The sequence below is a fragment of the Salvelinus namaycush genome, chromosome 1 (assembly GCF_016432855.1).
Source record: "Salvelinus namaycush isolate Seneca chromosome 1, SaNama_1.0, whole genome shotgun sequence".
NCBI lineage: Eukaryota > Metazoa > Chordata > Actinopteri > Salmoniformes > Salmonidae > Salvelinus > Salvelinus namaycush.
Genome location: NC_052307.1, coordinates 67,220,891 through 67,233,256, shown reverse-complemented (window position 1 = coordinate 67,233,256; position 12,366 = coordinate 67,220,891). Strand labels below are relative to the sequence as shown.

Genomic DNA, 12,366 nt, shown 5'->3' with positions numbered 1-12,366 from the left:
GAGGTCCTTGATGATCTTCTAGGCCTTTCTGTGACACTGGGTGCTGTAGATGTCCTGAAGGGCAGGCATTGTACCTCCAGGGATGCGTTGGGCTGACTGCACCACCCTCTTGAGAGCCCTGCGGTTGTGGACGGTACAGTTGCTATATCAGGCAGTGATAGGACAGTGTGCAGTGTGAATGTGCACCCGGCCCACCACAGGAGTCACTAGTGCGCAATCGAACAAGGACATCCCTGCCGGCCAAACCCTCCCCTAGCCTGGACAACGCTGGGCCAATTGTGTGCCGCCCCATGGGTCTCCCGGTTGCGGCCGGCTGCGGCAGAGCCTGGACTCGAACCCAGAATCTCTAGTGGCACAGCTAGAACTGCAATGCAGTTTTTCGGGAGGCCCACAAAAACACAAACAATGCCACGGTTGATATTCCATCCCAAGTGGATAGGACAGCTGACAATGGCAAGAACTCCGCCCACAAAATGAGAGGAACATTTAAAGCCAAAAGCCACATCCATGGAGGATATCTACATGGGAAAAAGGGCTGGGGCAGCTGTTGTTGTTTTGCTGTAATTTTGATCTAAGAGGTAACGAGTATTCCCTAAAGCTCCAGTCATCTGAATGCTGATTAGAATCTCTTTGACTGGTTTTACATTTTAGTTCATGATTGAAAACTGTCCCATCTCTTACTCCCCTCCATTCTGCTCCTTCTGCCCCTCTCTGTCTCTCTCAAACCCTCCTCTCACCGGCTCTACTCTCACTCCCCGCATCCCCCTCCCCCTCTCTCTATTTCAATTTCTACTAGTGCAAGGTGATCCAGTGAGTAACAGTGTATGAAGTAGCCCGTTGCCATGACATCAGATGCCAGCCACATGCTGGACGCAGCCTTGGAGCAAATGGATAACATTATCGCTGGTAAGTTTCCATTTTATTAAGACCTCCTCAAAGACAACCCGGCTTGCAATTACTGCTCTCTTTAGACTGGTATTTGATAATGTCTTGAAGGTTTCATTGAGATTTAAATAGATTAACTTAGAGTAGGAATGTTACATTGTGTTCAGTTCTTTCTAAGCATAATCTAAAAAATTGTTTACTTTAGATTTTACATAAAATGAGGAAAGGAAAGTTCCTCTTGTGATCTTGAAGTTTGAGATACTGGGATTGAGTTTGTTTCCATCTAGAGCAGATTTACTGGGGGAAACTCGCAGGTTTTGATTAGATGGTCCTTGTCAGTAGGCTACTGTATATCAACCTTTCTGCTAGTTTTTTAAGCTGCCTCTCTTCTTCCCCCACCTGATCTATTCCATTCATACTATCATTTTTATTACGTTTACATTTTGGTAATTTAGCAGACACTCTTATCCAGAGCAACTTACAGTCAGTGCATTCAACTAGGTCCATAAAACCACATGTCATAGAATGTAAAAACGTTCCTCAATAAGGCAGCTGTCAGTAAGATCGGTGCTAGCAAGACAAATACAACAGTAAGGTTTGATTTATTTTCTCTTCATCCTTGTCTGTAGTTGTCCACCTTGCTCTATAACTAGCTCTCTCTCCATGTTGTTCAGCTCTCCCTGTTTTCTTACAGGGGTGATACATTTCAATCACCACTGTTTGTCACAACCACAGCAGTATATCTGATGACTGTTGGGGTTCCTAATAATAGAGATACATAGTGCTAATGACCCACAGCACACTGCTCTAAGACTGAGAAAACAATGACATCATCCATAGAGATAATCAGATAGAGATAGTCAGACAGGCTAGCATAATGCTAATAATGAAAATTCTAGCAATTCCCATAATAGGCATGCATCTAAGGTGACATGAGAACATGAATATCTATATATGTGCAGACTGGTACAATATTTAAAAGACCATCAGAGCACAGCACTTTGACCCACTGCCTTTACTCATAGAGGCGGTCAATACAACATACAATGTCCTTACAATTTCTCTATAGAGAACACTTTCAAAGCTGACAGCCTTCAGGCACTGTAGAAGCTAGCATTGTAGTGGGAGTGTGCCCTCCAGTGGTCTGGCTAGGTAGCAGTTGGATGTTTTCAATTATTTCACACAGTATGTTGATGTATTCAGTGACTCGCTTTGGAAATTCAAACTGACATGAGACATTCATCAGCACATAGTACTTTCACTCAGCAATCCTGACAGCCTGCTTGTGGAGCGGTCACATACAATATATTCAACTCCGAACAGTTTATAGTAATCCGATTTCAGAAAATCAAAACAAGTCAAAATGGATTGCTAGACTCTGGGATAGCTAGCGTTAAGGCTCTGATGGCTGTATCACCACTATGATCTTTGCCCTAACCCTAACTATAACTCTAACCTAAATGATTTCATTTAATTGGCAGGAGGGTTCTGCGAGGCCTTCTTGAAGTTTGGGGCCCAGGGTTACCCCTCCCAGGGTTCGGACTCTGCCCTCATTCCTGCCCTGACCTCAGCCATTACCCCCGACATCAGGGTGCTGCAGCTGGTAGAGGATCTCAGGGTAGCCCTGGAGGGCCAGGTGGACCAGGAGTCCAAGAGGAGACAGGTCCCCATAGACACAGCACACGCCCTGTTAGAATGGCTGGAGAAGGGAGGGGTGAGTACCTTCAACACAGCCTAAACTCACTTCACACACTAAACTGGCTAGTGTGGTGTATTTTTTTCAGGAATCCTTGTTTCTGGGTTCCATTGTACAATACATGGCTACAATGATCAAATCTGTTCTGCAGTAACGGCAGCTATTGAATCAAGCTCACTTCCAACAGCCAGAAGGGCGGCAGGTAGCCTAGCATTTAATAGCATTGGGCCAGTAACTGAAAGGAGGCTTGAGCAAGGTAGATAACCCCCAGCAACTGTTCCCGGGCGCTAGTGTCATGGATGTCGATTAAGGCAGCCCCCCACGCCTCTCTGATTCAGAGGGGTTGGGTTAAATGCCGAAGACACATTTAAGTTAAATACATTCAGTTGTACAACTGACTAGGTATCCCCCTTTCCCACACAGAGAGCCTATGATTTCTGAGAACTCTACCTGCAAATAATGTAAGGCACTGTAGGAGGCCAAGCAGAATTGCTGGGTGAACAACTATAGGTCATGTACAGTATTTATAGGGTACATGAAGGCATAAGGTCTGTTTTGTGGTGGTCTTTATTCAGGGGTGGATGCTCCCTCCCATCCCCTCTCCACCCAGCAGTAGGAGCCAGAGCAGGGGTCTCTCATCTGCCACTGGTAATGAGATCCAGAGGTAGCTGCTGCTCAGACTGGGAGCAGTTAGTTCCCCTCCTCCATCCCTTCCTCCTCTTTCTTCTCCTTATCCACTCCTTCCTGCTTGCATTTTGATGTTGGTTTTATTTGCACATAAACTTTATCACATACTTACTATGCACATTCAGGGTAAGGAAAGGAACATCTGATACTCTCCCCACCTAACTCCACTTCAACTACTCTATCCCCCTCCCTCCCCTTCCTATTCTCCCTTTCATCCTCCTCACCCACCCTCCATCCCTCCCCTCCTGCCTATTTAATCTCCTCTTTCTCTTCCTCCTCCCCCTCTTCTCTGTCTACCTACCTTTCCTGGTTTGTACCACATCTGTGACAAGCATGTGTAGCAGAATGCTCCCTCTCTACGGTGCCCCTTTAGAGAGATCACAAAAGTAGCTACATCGAGGGGTACTTCAGAGAGAGAGAGAGAGAAAGGGGGGGGAGAAATACAGACAAAATAAACAAAGTGATAATGTTTGTGTATGAGACGGAGAGGGAGAGCGATGAAAAGAGAGAGAGACGGAAAGCAAGAGAGAGAGAGAGTGTGTTTGTGAGTGTGTTTGTGCATGTGTGCGAGAGAGAGAGAGAGAGAGAGAGAGAGAGGAAAAGAAAGAGAGGGAGACTAGCCACTTCTCAGCCTGCCTCTGTCTGGGCTCCAAACCGCACAGCCAGGGTCCGAACCAGACACAGCACCCCATAGGGTCCCCACTACAGTCTCTCTGCAGCAAGAGAGAGGGAAGGAGGGGAAGAAGATAGAAGGATTCAGGGAGATTAACAGTGATAAAGTATCTTTCTTTCTGAGCTCTACTCTATTAATCAATCTCTTTTCTATCGTGCTCTCGCTTTCTTTTTTGCTCTCTCTCTCTCTCTCTGTCTCTCTCAGTCTCTGTCTCTCTCTCTTTGCCAGGATAAGTTACAGTGTAGAGTTTGAGGGAGGAAATAGTCAAAGCCACAATGGGCCAACAGAATGGAGTATAACATAGATTTTTATAAGCATTTTGCCTGGCTGAAAAAGGTAAGAGACTTTGAGGTTTCGCTTTCATGCATTTTCCCTGCTTATACATCTGTAAAGAGGAATCTGGTTATTGTTATTGTACACAGACAGTGAAATTCCTTGCATACTGGAGATGCACATGGAGAAAGACTTGTGTTGTGGAGTTGCTCATTGTAACACAGTTAGAAACATTGATAGTACAAACTCACCTGTTTTGACCGTAAGCTGGAAAGTTGTGCGTCACACTGTCCTAAAAAGCAAAAAGGCAGTAACTGCTCATAGCGTGGAACTGAGAAAATGGCTTTAAATTTACCTTGGTTTCACAGTAACCTTATTCAGTTACTGCTAGCATGACCCCCATGTGCTCCAAAACAGAATACAATAGAGGCAGGATACTTGTCCACATGATTAAGCATGGATTTAATGTAGAAAAAATACCTTATTTATTTTCTCTTGTTCATACTGGTCACCCATCGGAATCCAACCCTGGCATCTACCAACTGAGCCACACGTGACCCAACTCTCCCTGCGTTTCTTTACTGAACTTTACTTTACAGGAATAATATAATATTTTACCTATTTAAGTTTAGTTTATTTTTACAGGGACAGTGCACATTAATCAACGATTCAGTAAAAGTGTCGGTTTTAGCCAGCCAACTAATTTTCAACCGCAGTCCCTGGGCAGGTTCTTAAAACAATTACAATACAGACAAACAATGAGCAGTGAGCACATGCAGAGCAACATAGAACAAGCAACACGTAGCATGCAGGACAATAGCAAAAAAAGCAACAAAACAAAATTCATAAAAGCAAGTGTTTCCACACCTCACACGCTACAGACAACATGGAAAGCGGCAATACACAGCTGGGGATTATGTTAACAAGTCTGATTGGCCTTTAGCCATGTCTTTGTTCTTTGTGAAGGTGGGATAGGTGGTGCAGTTATGTGTGTCTGATGGCAGTGTGTTCCAGACATGGGAAGCTCTCACAGAGAAAGCAGATTGACTGATTGAGGTGCTGTTCCTTAAGGGAACTATACCCAAAACTCTGCAGGTGATTATGATTGGATGAGCTTCTACATAGCCTTCATACATGGTACGATAACAGGAAAACTTGATTTCCGTATAGTTCAATTAGCTATATGGCTAATCTGTCAATCCATCTGTTGAGGAACATTTACTGAATTTCAAGGAAGAATGTGTAGGCTAATCTGAGTCTGTGGCTAAATGGATGTTATCTAGGATAGGAGGAAAACATTTAAACGTGTCACTGAATGGTAACCAGATCTGGTATGGTGAGCTTGTGCACCAGGCTTAACCTGTTTCACGGTCCCTGCGGCCAATCAGCAATCAAGGTCCCAGTGACCAATCACCAATTAGGGGCAGGAAACATGTGTCGGGAGATACTGGGTTGCGTGAAAGGTAAACACCAGACAGGTCAAGAGGTCATAGTACCTGAGGAGAATAGATGAATGGATGAATGGATGGGCAACATGTGTTTTCACTTCAGACTTTGTCCTTCCTCTGAGAGGCACAGTACAGGAAGCACCTGAAATAGACCTGATAGGACTAGACTGGATGTAGTTACGATCAGCCCATTCCTGAATTCTCCTTCACCATCTTGTTGTCATTAGGGAGACGTTTTTAGCTCTTTGCTGGCTTGTCCCATCTGGACCTCGTTGTCACGGATTAACTTGGACACAAAATGGCCTGATAGATGATAATATACGAAGGCTTTTTCTCTCTCTTTTACCAAACTGACTTGCTTATTTGGACTTGTTCACAGGATGTTTATGTTGCGCAAATATTTGTTATTTGCAGCACTTGAAATAACTGAAGAGATAATGCATTTGCATATTCTATTGTTCAAAAGATATATGGCTATATGCATACTTTGTCTTCTTTTTCCTATGACTCTTGAAGGAAGTTAAACTCTGGCCACATGCTGTGGATTCTGAATCTTCAACAGTTAGATCTGCAGAGTGTTCTTACATAGTCTATTAAAGGTTTAATGGTATTTCACAATTACCTAAAACCACTTGAGCTGGCTAGCTCAGCCTCAATGTCGCTGTGCCACAAACTTTCCATGGTTGTGGTTTAAAAAAGTCTGGATTTCTCAGCAATTTCTTCTAATTTGGTTTCATACATGAACGGCTAAGCCATTATTTAGGAAGGCCTGAGGTCTTGCAACCTTGGTCGAGAAGCAAATATCAAATTCTTAGAATACTAAAATATTCATCATCATTTGATGAAAGCTTAAGAAGCATAAACCTCTTACAGAATTCCACACTCACGACCTTCTCACCCCACGGCCACAATAGGTTATATGAAATGTGATACCAATGCTGTGTGTGTGTGTGTGTGTGTTCTTGTTGTTCTCTCCAGAGTCTGAGCTTTCATTTCAGAGAGCCCTGGTTCAAGGTAGAGCTGACACTGTGGGTAACTCCTCTCACTTCACAGTTGTACTTGTACTGACCACAAATTGACCAGTAACTGACTGCTCCTCTGTAGGTAAACCAGCAGTCCCCTGTGAACGGCGAGACTAACCAAGAACGATTGACACGCTTAGAGGGAGACAAAGAGTCCCTTGTCCTCCAGGTAAGATTACCTTATGTCATAAACAATGTATGCATGTGTATGTTTTGTATTTGCCATAATGCATTTGTGTGTTTGTATGGGAGAGAATTGTGTATTTTTAGCTATCTGTGTCTGTAGGCATGTGTGTTTCGCGGCACATTGGCATATAAAGGAGTTGTAGTAATGTTTATATACCCCTCACCTATAGCAATTATTATTTAAATTTAGCTGAAGTTGAATCCCCCGAGTTGAATATGAGCCTCCTGATATACAAGAGGATACATTACACTGCATTGGCCCCCTGGTGCCCTCAATAAAATATAAACAGTAGTAGCTCTATCATGTAACAGCCATTACAGAGGGAGGGAGGGAGAGAGACAAATAGAGCGAGAGAGAGAGAGAGAGAGAGAGAGACAAAGAGAGAGAGAGAGAGAGAGAGAGAGAGAGAGAGAGAGAGAGAGAGAGAGAGAGAGAGAGAGAGAGAGAGAGACAAAGAGAGAGAGAGACAGAGAGAGAAAGAAAGGGAGAGAGAGAGAGAGATGTAAAGATGTAGAGCTGTAGAGAGAGAGAGATGTAGAGATGTAGAGCTGTAGAGAGAGAGAGATGTGGCGATATGTAGAGAGCTGGAGAGAGTGAGAGATTTAGAGAGATGTAGAGCGAGAGAGAGAGATGTAGAGAGATGTAGAGAGATAGATGTAAGAGAGATGTAGAGAGATGTAGAGAGAGAGGTGCAGAGGAGAGAGAGAGATGTAGAGAGATGTAGAGAGATAGAAGTAGAGAGATGTAGAGAGAGAGATGTATATGTAGAGAGCGAGAGAGAGAGAGAGAGAGAGAGAGAGAGAGAGCTGAGCAAAGAAAAGAGTCTCCTCATCCAGCTGGTCCTGTTGCTGAATTCACAAACCTGTTCTACTAACACACTGAAGCCTCAGGACCAGAACATCCAATCAATCACAATAAACTAAATTACAACACAGTCAAATCAAAACTACATTGCTTAATGGGAAACACAAGCACAACGCGAAATGCAGCAGTGCTATCCGGCCCTAAATCGACAGTACACTGTGGCTAACTATTTGACCCTGGTTACTGATCAAAACCGTGACAAAGTACAGGCTCAGTGAGCACAGACCAGCCTGCACATGTCCTCTATATTGTTATTGTTCAACGGTTGACAATATTGATTATTATTATCTTAATATTGTAAATATCCAAAGTAAGCTTTGGCAATATGTACATTGTTACGTCATGCCAATAAAGCACATTGAATTGAGAGAGAGAGACAGAGAGAGAGAGAGAGATGTAGAGAGAGAGAGAGATAGATGCTTCACCTGCTTTGACAATGTTAACATACACTTCCCATGCCAATAAAGCTCCTTGAATTGAATTGAATTGAGAGAAAGATGTAGAGAGAGAGAGAGAGGGAGATGTAGAGAGATCGATAGAGAGAGATGTAGAGAGAAAGATTTTATTTTATTTATTTTATTTAACCTTTATTTAACCAGGAAGGGCTCAATGAGATTTAAACTCTCTTTTTCAAGAGCGTCCTGGCCAAGATAGTCAGCACCAAGTCATTACAAAAATGACAGACAACATGAAAACCTACAAGTAATCTAGTAAAAACCATTGAATTCACAAGAGTATAACAAAATCAAAAACAGCAAATTAAAACCATTGACAGGTCAGGGAATCAGCCTCAAAAATCCTTCATCAGTCATTTAAAAACACCAATCGGGACAAGTTCTTCCAGTTTAAAAGTATTTTGTAAGGTGTTCCAAGACGATGGCGCAGAGTACATAAAAGCCCTTTTACCAAATTCAGTTTGGACATTTGGAAGAGTTAGCAGGATAAAGTCCAGCGAACAAAGAGAGTACCCACCACATTTCTGAACAATAAAAATGCCCAAATAACAAGGTAGTAAACCTAAAATGGCTTTGTAAATAAAAGTATACCAGTAACTGAGCCTACGAGTGACTAGAGAAGGCCAGTCAACCCTGGTATACAAAGTGCAGTGGTAGAGAGAGAGAGTGATGTAGAGAGAGAGATGTAGAGAGAGAGAGAGATGTAGAGAGAGAGATTTAGAGAGAGATGAATTCTGCATCCAGAATTATCCAAAAATATCCTCAGTGTTCAACGTAGAACACCAAATAATGCATGCAGAGCAGAATTAGGCCGATACCTGCTAATTATCAAAATCCAGAAAAGAGACGTTAAATTTTACAACCACCTAAAAGGAAGTGATTCCCAAACCTTCCATAACAAAGCCATCACCTACAGAGAGATGAACCTGGAGAAGAGTCCCCTAAGCATGCTGGTCCTGGGGCTCTGTTCACAAACACAAACAGACCCCACAGAGCCCCTAGGACAGCAACACAATTAGACCCAACCAAATCATGAGAAAACAAAAAGAAAATTACCTGACACATTGGAAAGAAACTGAGCAAACTAGAATGCTATTTGGCCCTAAACAGAGAGAACACAGTGGCAGAATACCTGACCACTGTGACTGACCCAAATTTAAGGAAAGCTTTGACTATGTACAGACTCAGTGAGCATAGCCTTGGCTATTGAGAAAGGCCGCCGTAGGCAGACCTGGCTCTCAAGAGAAGACAGGCTGTGTGCACACTACCCACAAAATAAGGTGGAAACTGAGCTGCACTTCCTAACCTCCTTAATCCAGTGTTGTTGTGTTGTTTTGTTGAACAGGTGTCAACAAGGGTTAGGAACAAGGACAGTGCTTCTTAAGTTTATGTGTGTGTGTGTGTGTGTGTGTGTGTGTGTGTGTGTGTGTGTGTGTGTGTGTGTGTGTGTGTGTGTGTGTGTGTACACTAGTTCTCAGGGCTGCTGAGTAAGGGTTTTTCTGCAGTCAGGTCCAGACTTGCTGGCTACAACACACCTCTGTTTGTTGGCAGATGTGATGTCTTGTTGTTGTGTATAGGTCTCATGTACACACTAACACATTCCTCCACTAAACTCCATCTGATTGGCTGGTTGAGCCCTGCCTGTTGTAGCTGATTGGCTCTTTCGGTAGTTTGTTTTCTCAACAGCTGTATCTATATCATGAGTAGTGCAGAGCCGGCCTGATGAGTTGATCTGAGAAAAACTCATGAAGGACAAAGAGTCCTTCATTCAGCTTTGGAAATATTTGTTATCTGACAATGTGAAGGGTATATCAATTAAGGAGCTGATTTGTTGTGAAATGGGTGGCAGGCAGAGAGAGGTGATTTTAATGACTTTGAGAAAGTGCATGTGGATGTTGGGGTTAGATAACTTCCCAGGTGGAGGGTGGAGCCAGGAAAGAAGGGAGGGAGGGAAGGAAGGAGCAAAGGGAGGGAGGGAGAAAGCGAGTGTGGGAATGAAGCATGAACAGAGGTCAAGGGGGTTGACAACATTGAAAGGAGGGTGTCAGAAATGTTGTATTGCTGCATACTAGTGTGACTGAGTTTCTCCTTCATTCCACACACACACACACAGGTGAGCGTTCTGACGGACCAGGTGGAAGCTCAGGGTGTAAAGATCAGTGATCTGGAAAGTTCTCTGGAGGAACACCAACACAAGCTAAACTCTACAGAAGAGATGCTGCAGCAGGTAAGGACCTCACACACTGGTCCTCTTCCATTCATACAAACCTTTGAACCTTAACCTTATTCACAGTCTCAGTTTAGACTGGCTTCGGTATGATATCAACTTCCTCGTTTTGTATGGTTATCAGGTTCACTGCCATACAGTTCCTATTCACTTCCAAACAGTTCCTGTTTCTATTCAAACTGGGTTCTGAAAGTCTGCATCACAGCAGCACAAATATTATGCCTTCTCCCTTAGACTGACATCATGACATTTGCTTTATGTATGACTAGAATACTTTAAAATAATTCATGTGTGAGTAGGGGACATTTAGATTTAGACACACTCTGTCACACAGACTGTCTAGACATGCTGAGTCTCATGGTAGACTGCCTCCTAGAGAGTCCAGTATCCCAGGAGGAAATTCCTCCCCGGGATTCCAGTGAGCCGGGCTCTAGATCTCTGCGGCAACCCAAATATTTAGTGTGGTCTGTTCCCATCCAGGACTGATTCTTGGAGTGGAGCGTCCGTCTGCTCTGGAAGGTTTGGTCATGGTGCTCTGCTCTAGGGCTGGTCTGTCTGGGCAGGTGTGCACAGGACAGAGAGCGTAGTCGGTCACACCCCTAACCACCCAGATGAGGTTGGACACATCACCGCAGGCTGGGAGGGAGGGTTGGAAAGAGGGAGTGAAGGGACAGAGAATGAGAGAGAAATGGAAGAGAAGGTGTAAAGGGACAACGAGAAAGTAAATACACTGAGAGATTAAGCAGTGAGAGAGAGCAGGGGTGGAGTTAGTCGAAGGGAATGCTCTGTCATCAGTATAGGTGGTGTCCATGTCTTCCACTCCTGTGAGGTGCAGTGGAGTTCAAACTCAGAGCAGACATGGAAACTCAGTCAGAATCAAGGATCCTCTTTACAACTGAGCTAAGATAACTTCATGACAGCAACATCTTCAGCCTTCATGCATGAAAAGGACTATTGTCAGTCCATACAAACTGGAAACTGAGGTAGGACAAACTTAGCATAATAGTAAGTTGTTTTTGCTACAGTATATCATCCTTCCAAGGAGAGGCTTTCAACTGCTCCAAAGTTCCCCCAAATACATTCTGTATACTATGCAGACTGTGTTAGACTGTCTTCAAATGCCTTCAATGCATTTCATTTGGTAGTCATTGCAAACTTCAATTACGTTGCAAAAAGTTTATTAAACAGAAGCAAAAGGAATGAAATGGGAGGGACCTACCTGAATTTGTCCAATTGAATCTTTTGTTTTGCTCTGTTTGTTTCCATTTGGTTCCTAAACAGTAAACAGTTTTCGTAATGAATACACCCCTGGTTAACTCTGTACAGCAGGGTTGTTCTGAAGGGCCGGGTTTGTTTCCATGAGCTTTGGTCATTATGAGGCTTTGGACCTGAGCCGCAAATCTCTTACTAGTGACACAGCTCTAATATTTTCCATGTGCTCTCTCCCAGAAACCTCTCAGAAACCCAACCCTTTTCGCTTCAAAAAACCTACATTTTTAAATGCCCATGGTTGGACTGCCTCAGTGCTTCAGATATTTTCTTTGGACCTTTCTAAGGCTGTGTTTACACAGGCAGCCCAATTCAGATATGTTTTCACTAATTGGTCTTTTGACCAATCAGATCTTTTCACATCAGCGCTTTTTCAGAGCTGCTCTGGTCAAAAAACAAGAGAGTGAAAAAAATATCAGAATTGGGCAGCCTCTGAGAATTTGCACCTGCCTGAAATCAACATAATTAGCTGTTGAGAGAAATGGGTACTTTCAAAGGGGACAGGTTTTCTGATAAAGAGGCATAATTAGTGTATCAAGCAAGGTCCTAATCAGCATGTTTGATTGATAGCAATCCTCATTCAAATAGGAAGGCATGTGCTGAGCCTCTACAGTACTTCTATTTGTTGTTGTATGGGATCTGTGCACGGTTCTGTGGGCTCTTTTACGCTCTCCTCTACA

At 43.5% G+C, this 12,366-nt stretch overlaps 1 protein-coding gene across 1 annotated transcript in view; it reads left to right on the top strand.

The window, feature by feature from the left end:
• The first annotated feature begins 842 nt into the window (after positions 1-842).
• Positions 843-12,366, top strand: part of LOC120052688 (liprin-beta-2-like) — a 32,054-nt gene continuing 20,530 nt past the window's right edge. The window contains exons 1-4 of the mRNA XM_038999745.1: positions 843-906; positions 2,367-2,617; positions 6,776-6,853; positions 10,304-10,417. Of these exons, the coding sequence (XP_038855673.1) occupies positions 843-906; positions 2,367-2,617; positions 6,776-6,853; positions 10,304-10,417 (507 nt within the window). The remainder of the gene's footprint in view (positions 907-2,366; positions 2,618-6,775; positions 6,854-10,303; positions 10,418-12,366) is intronic.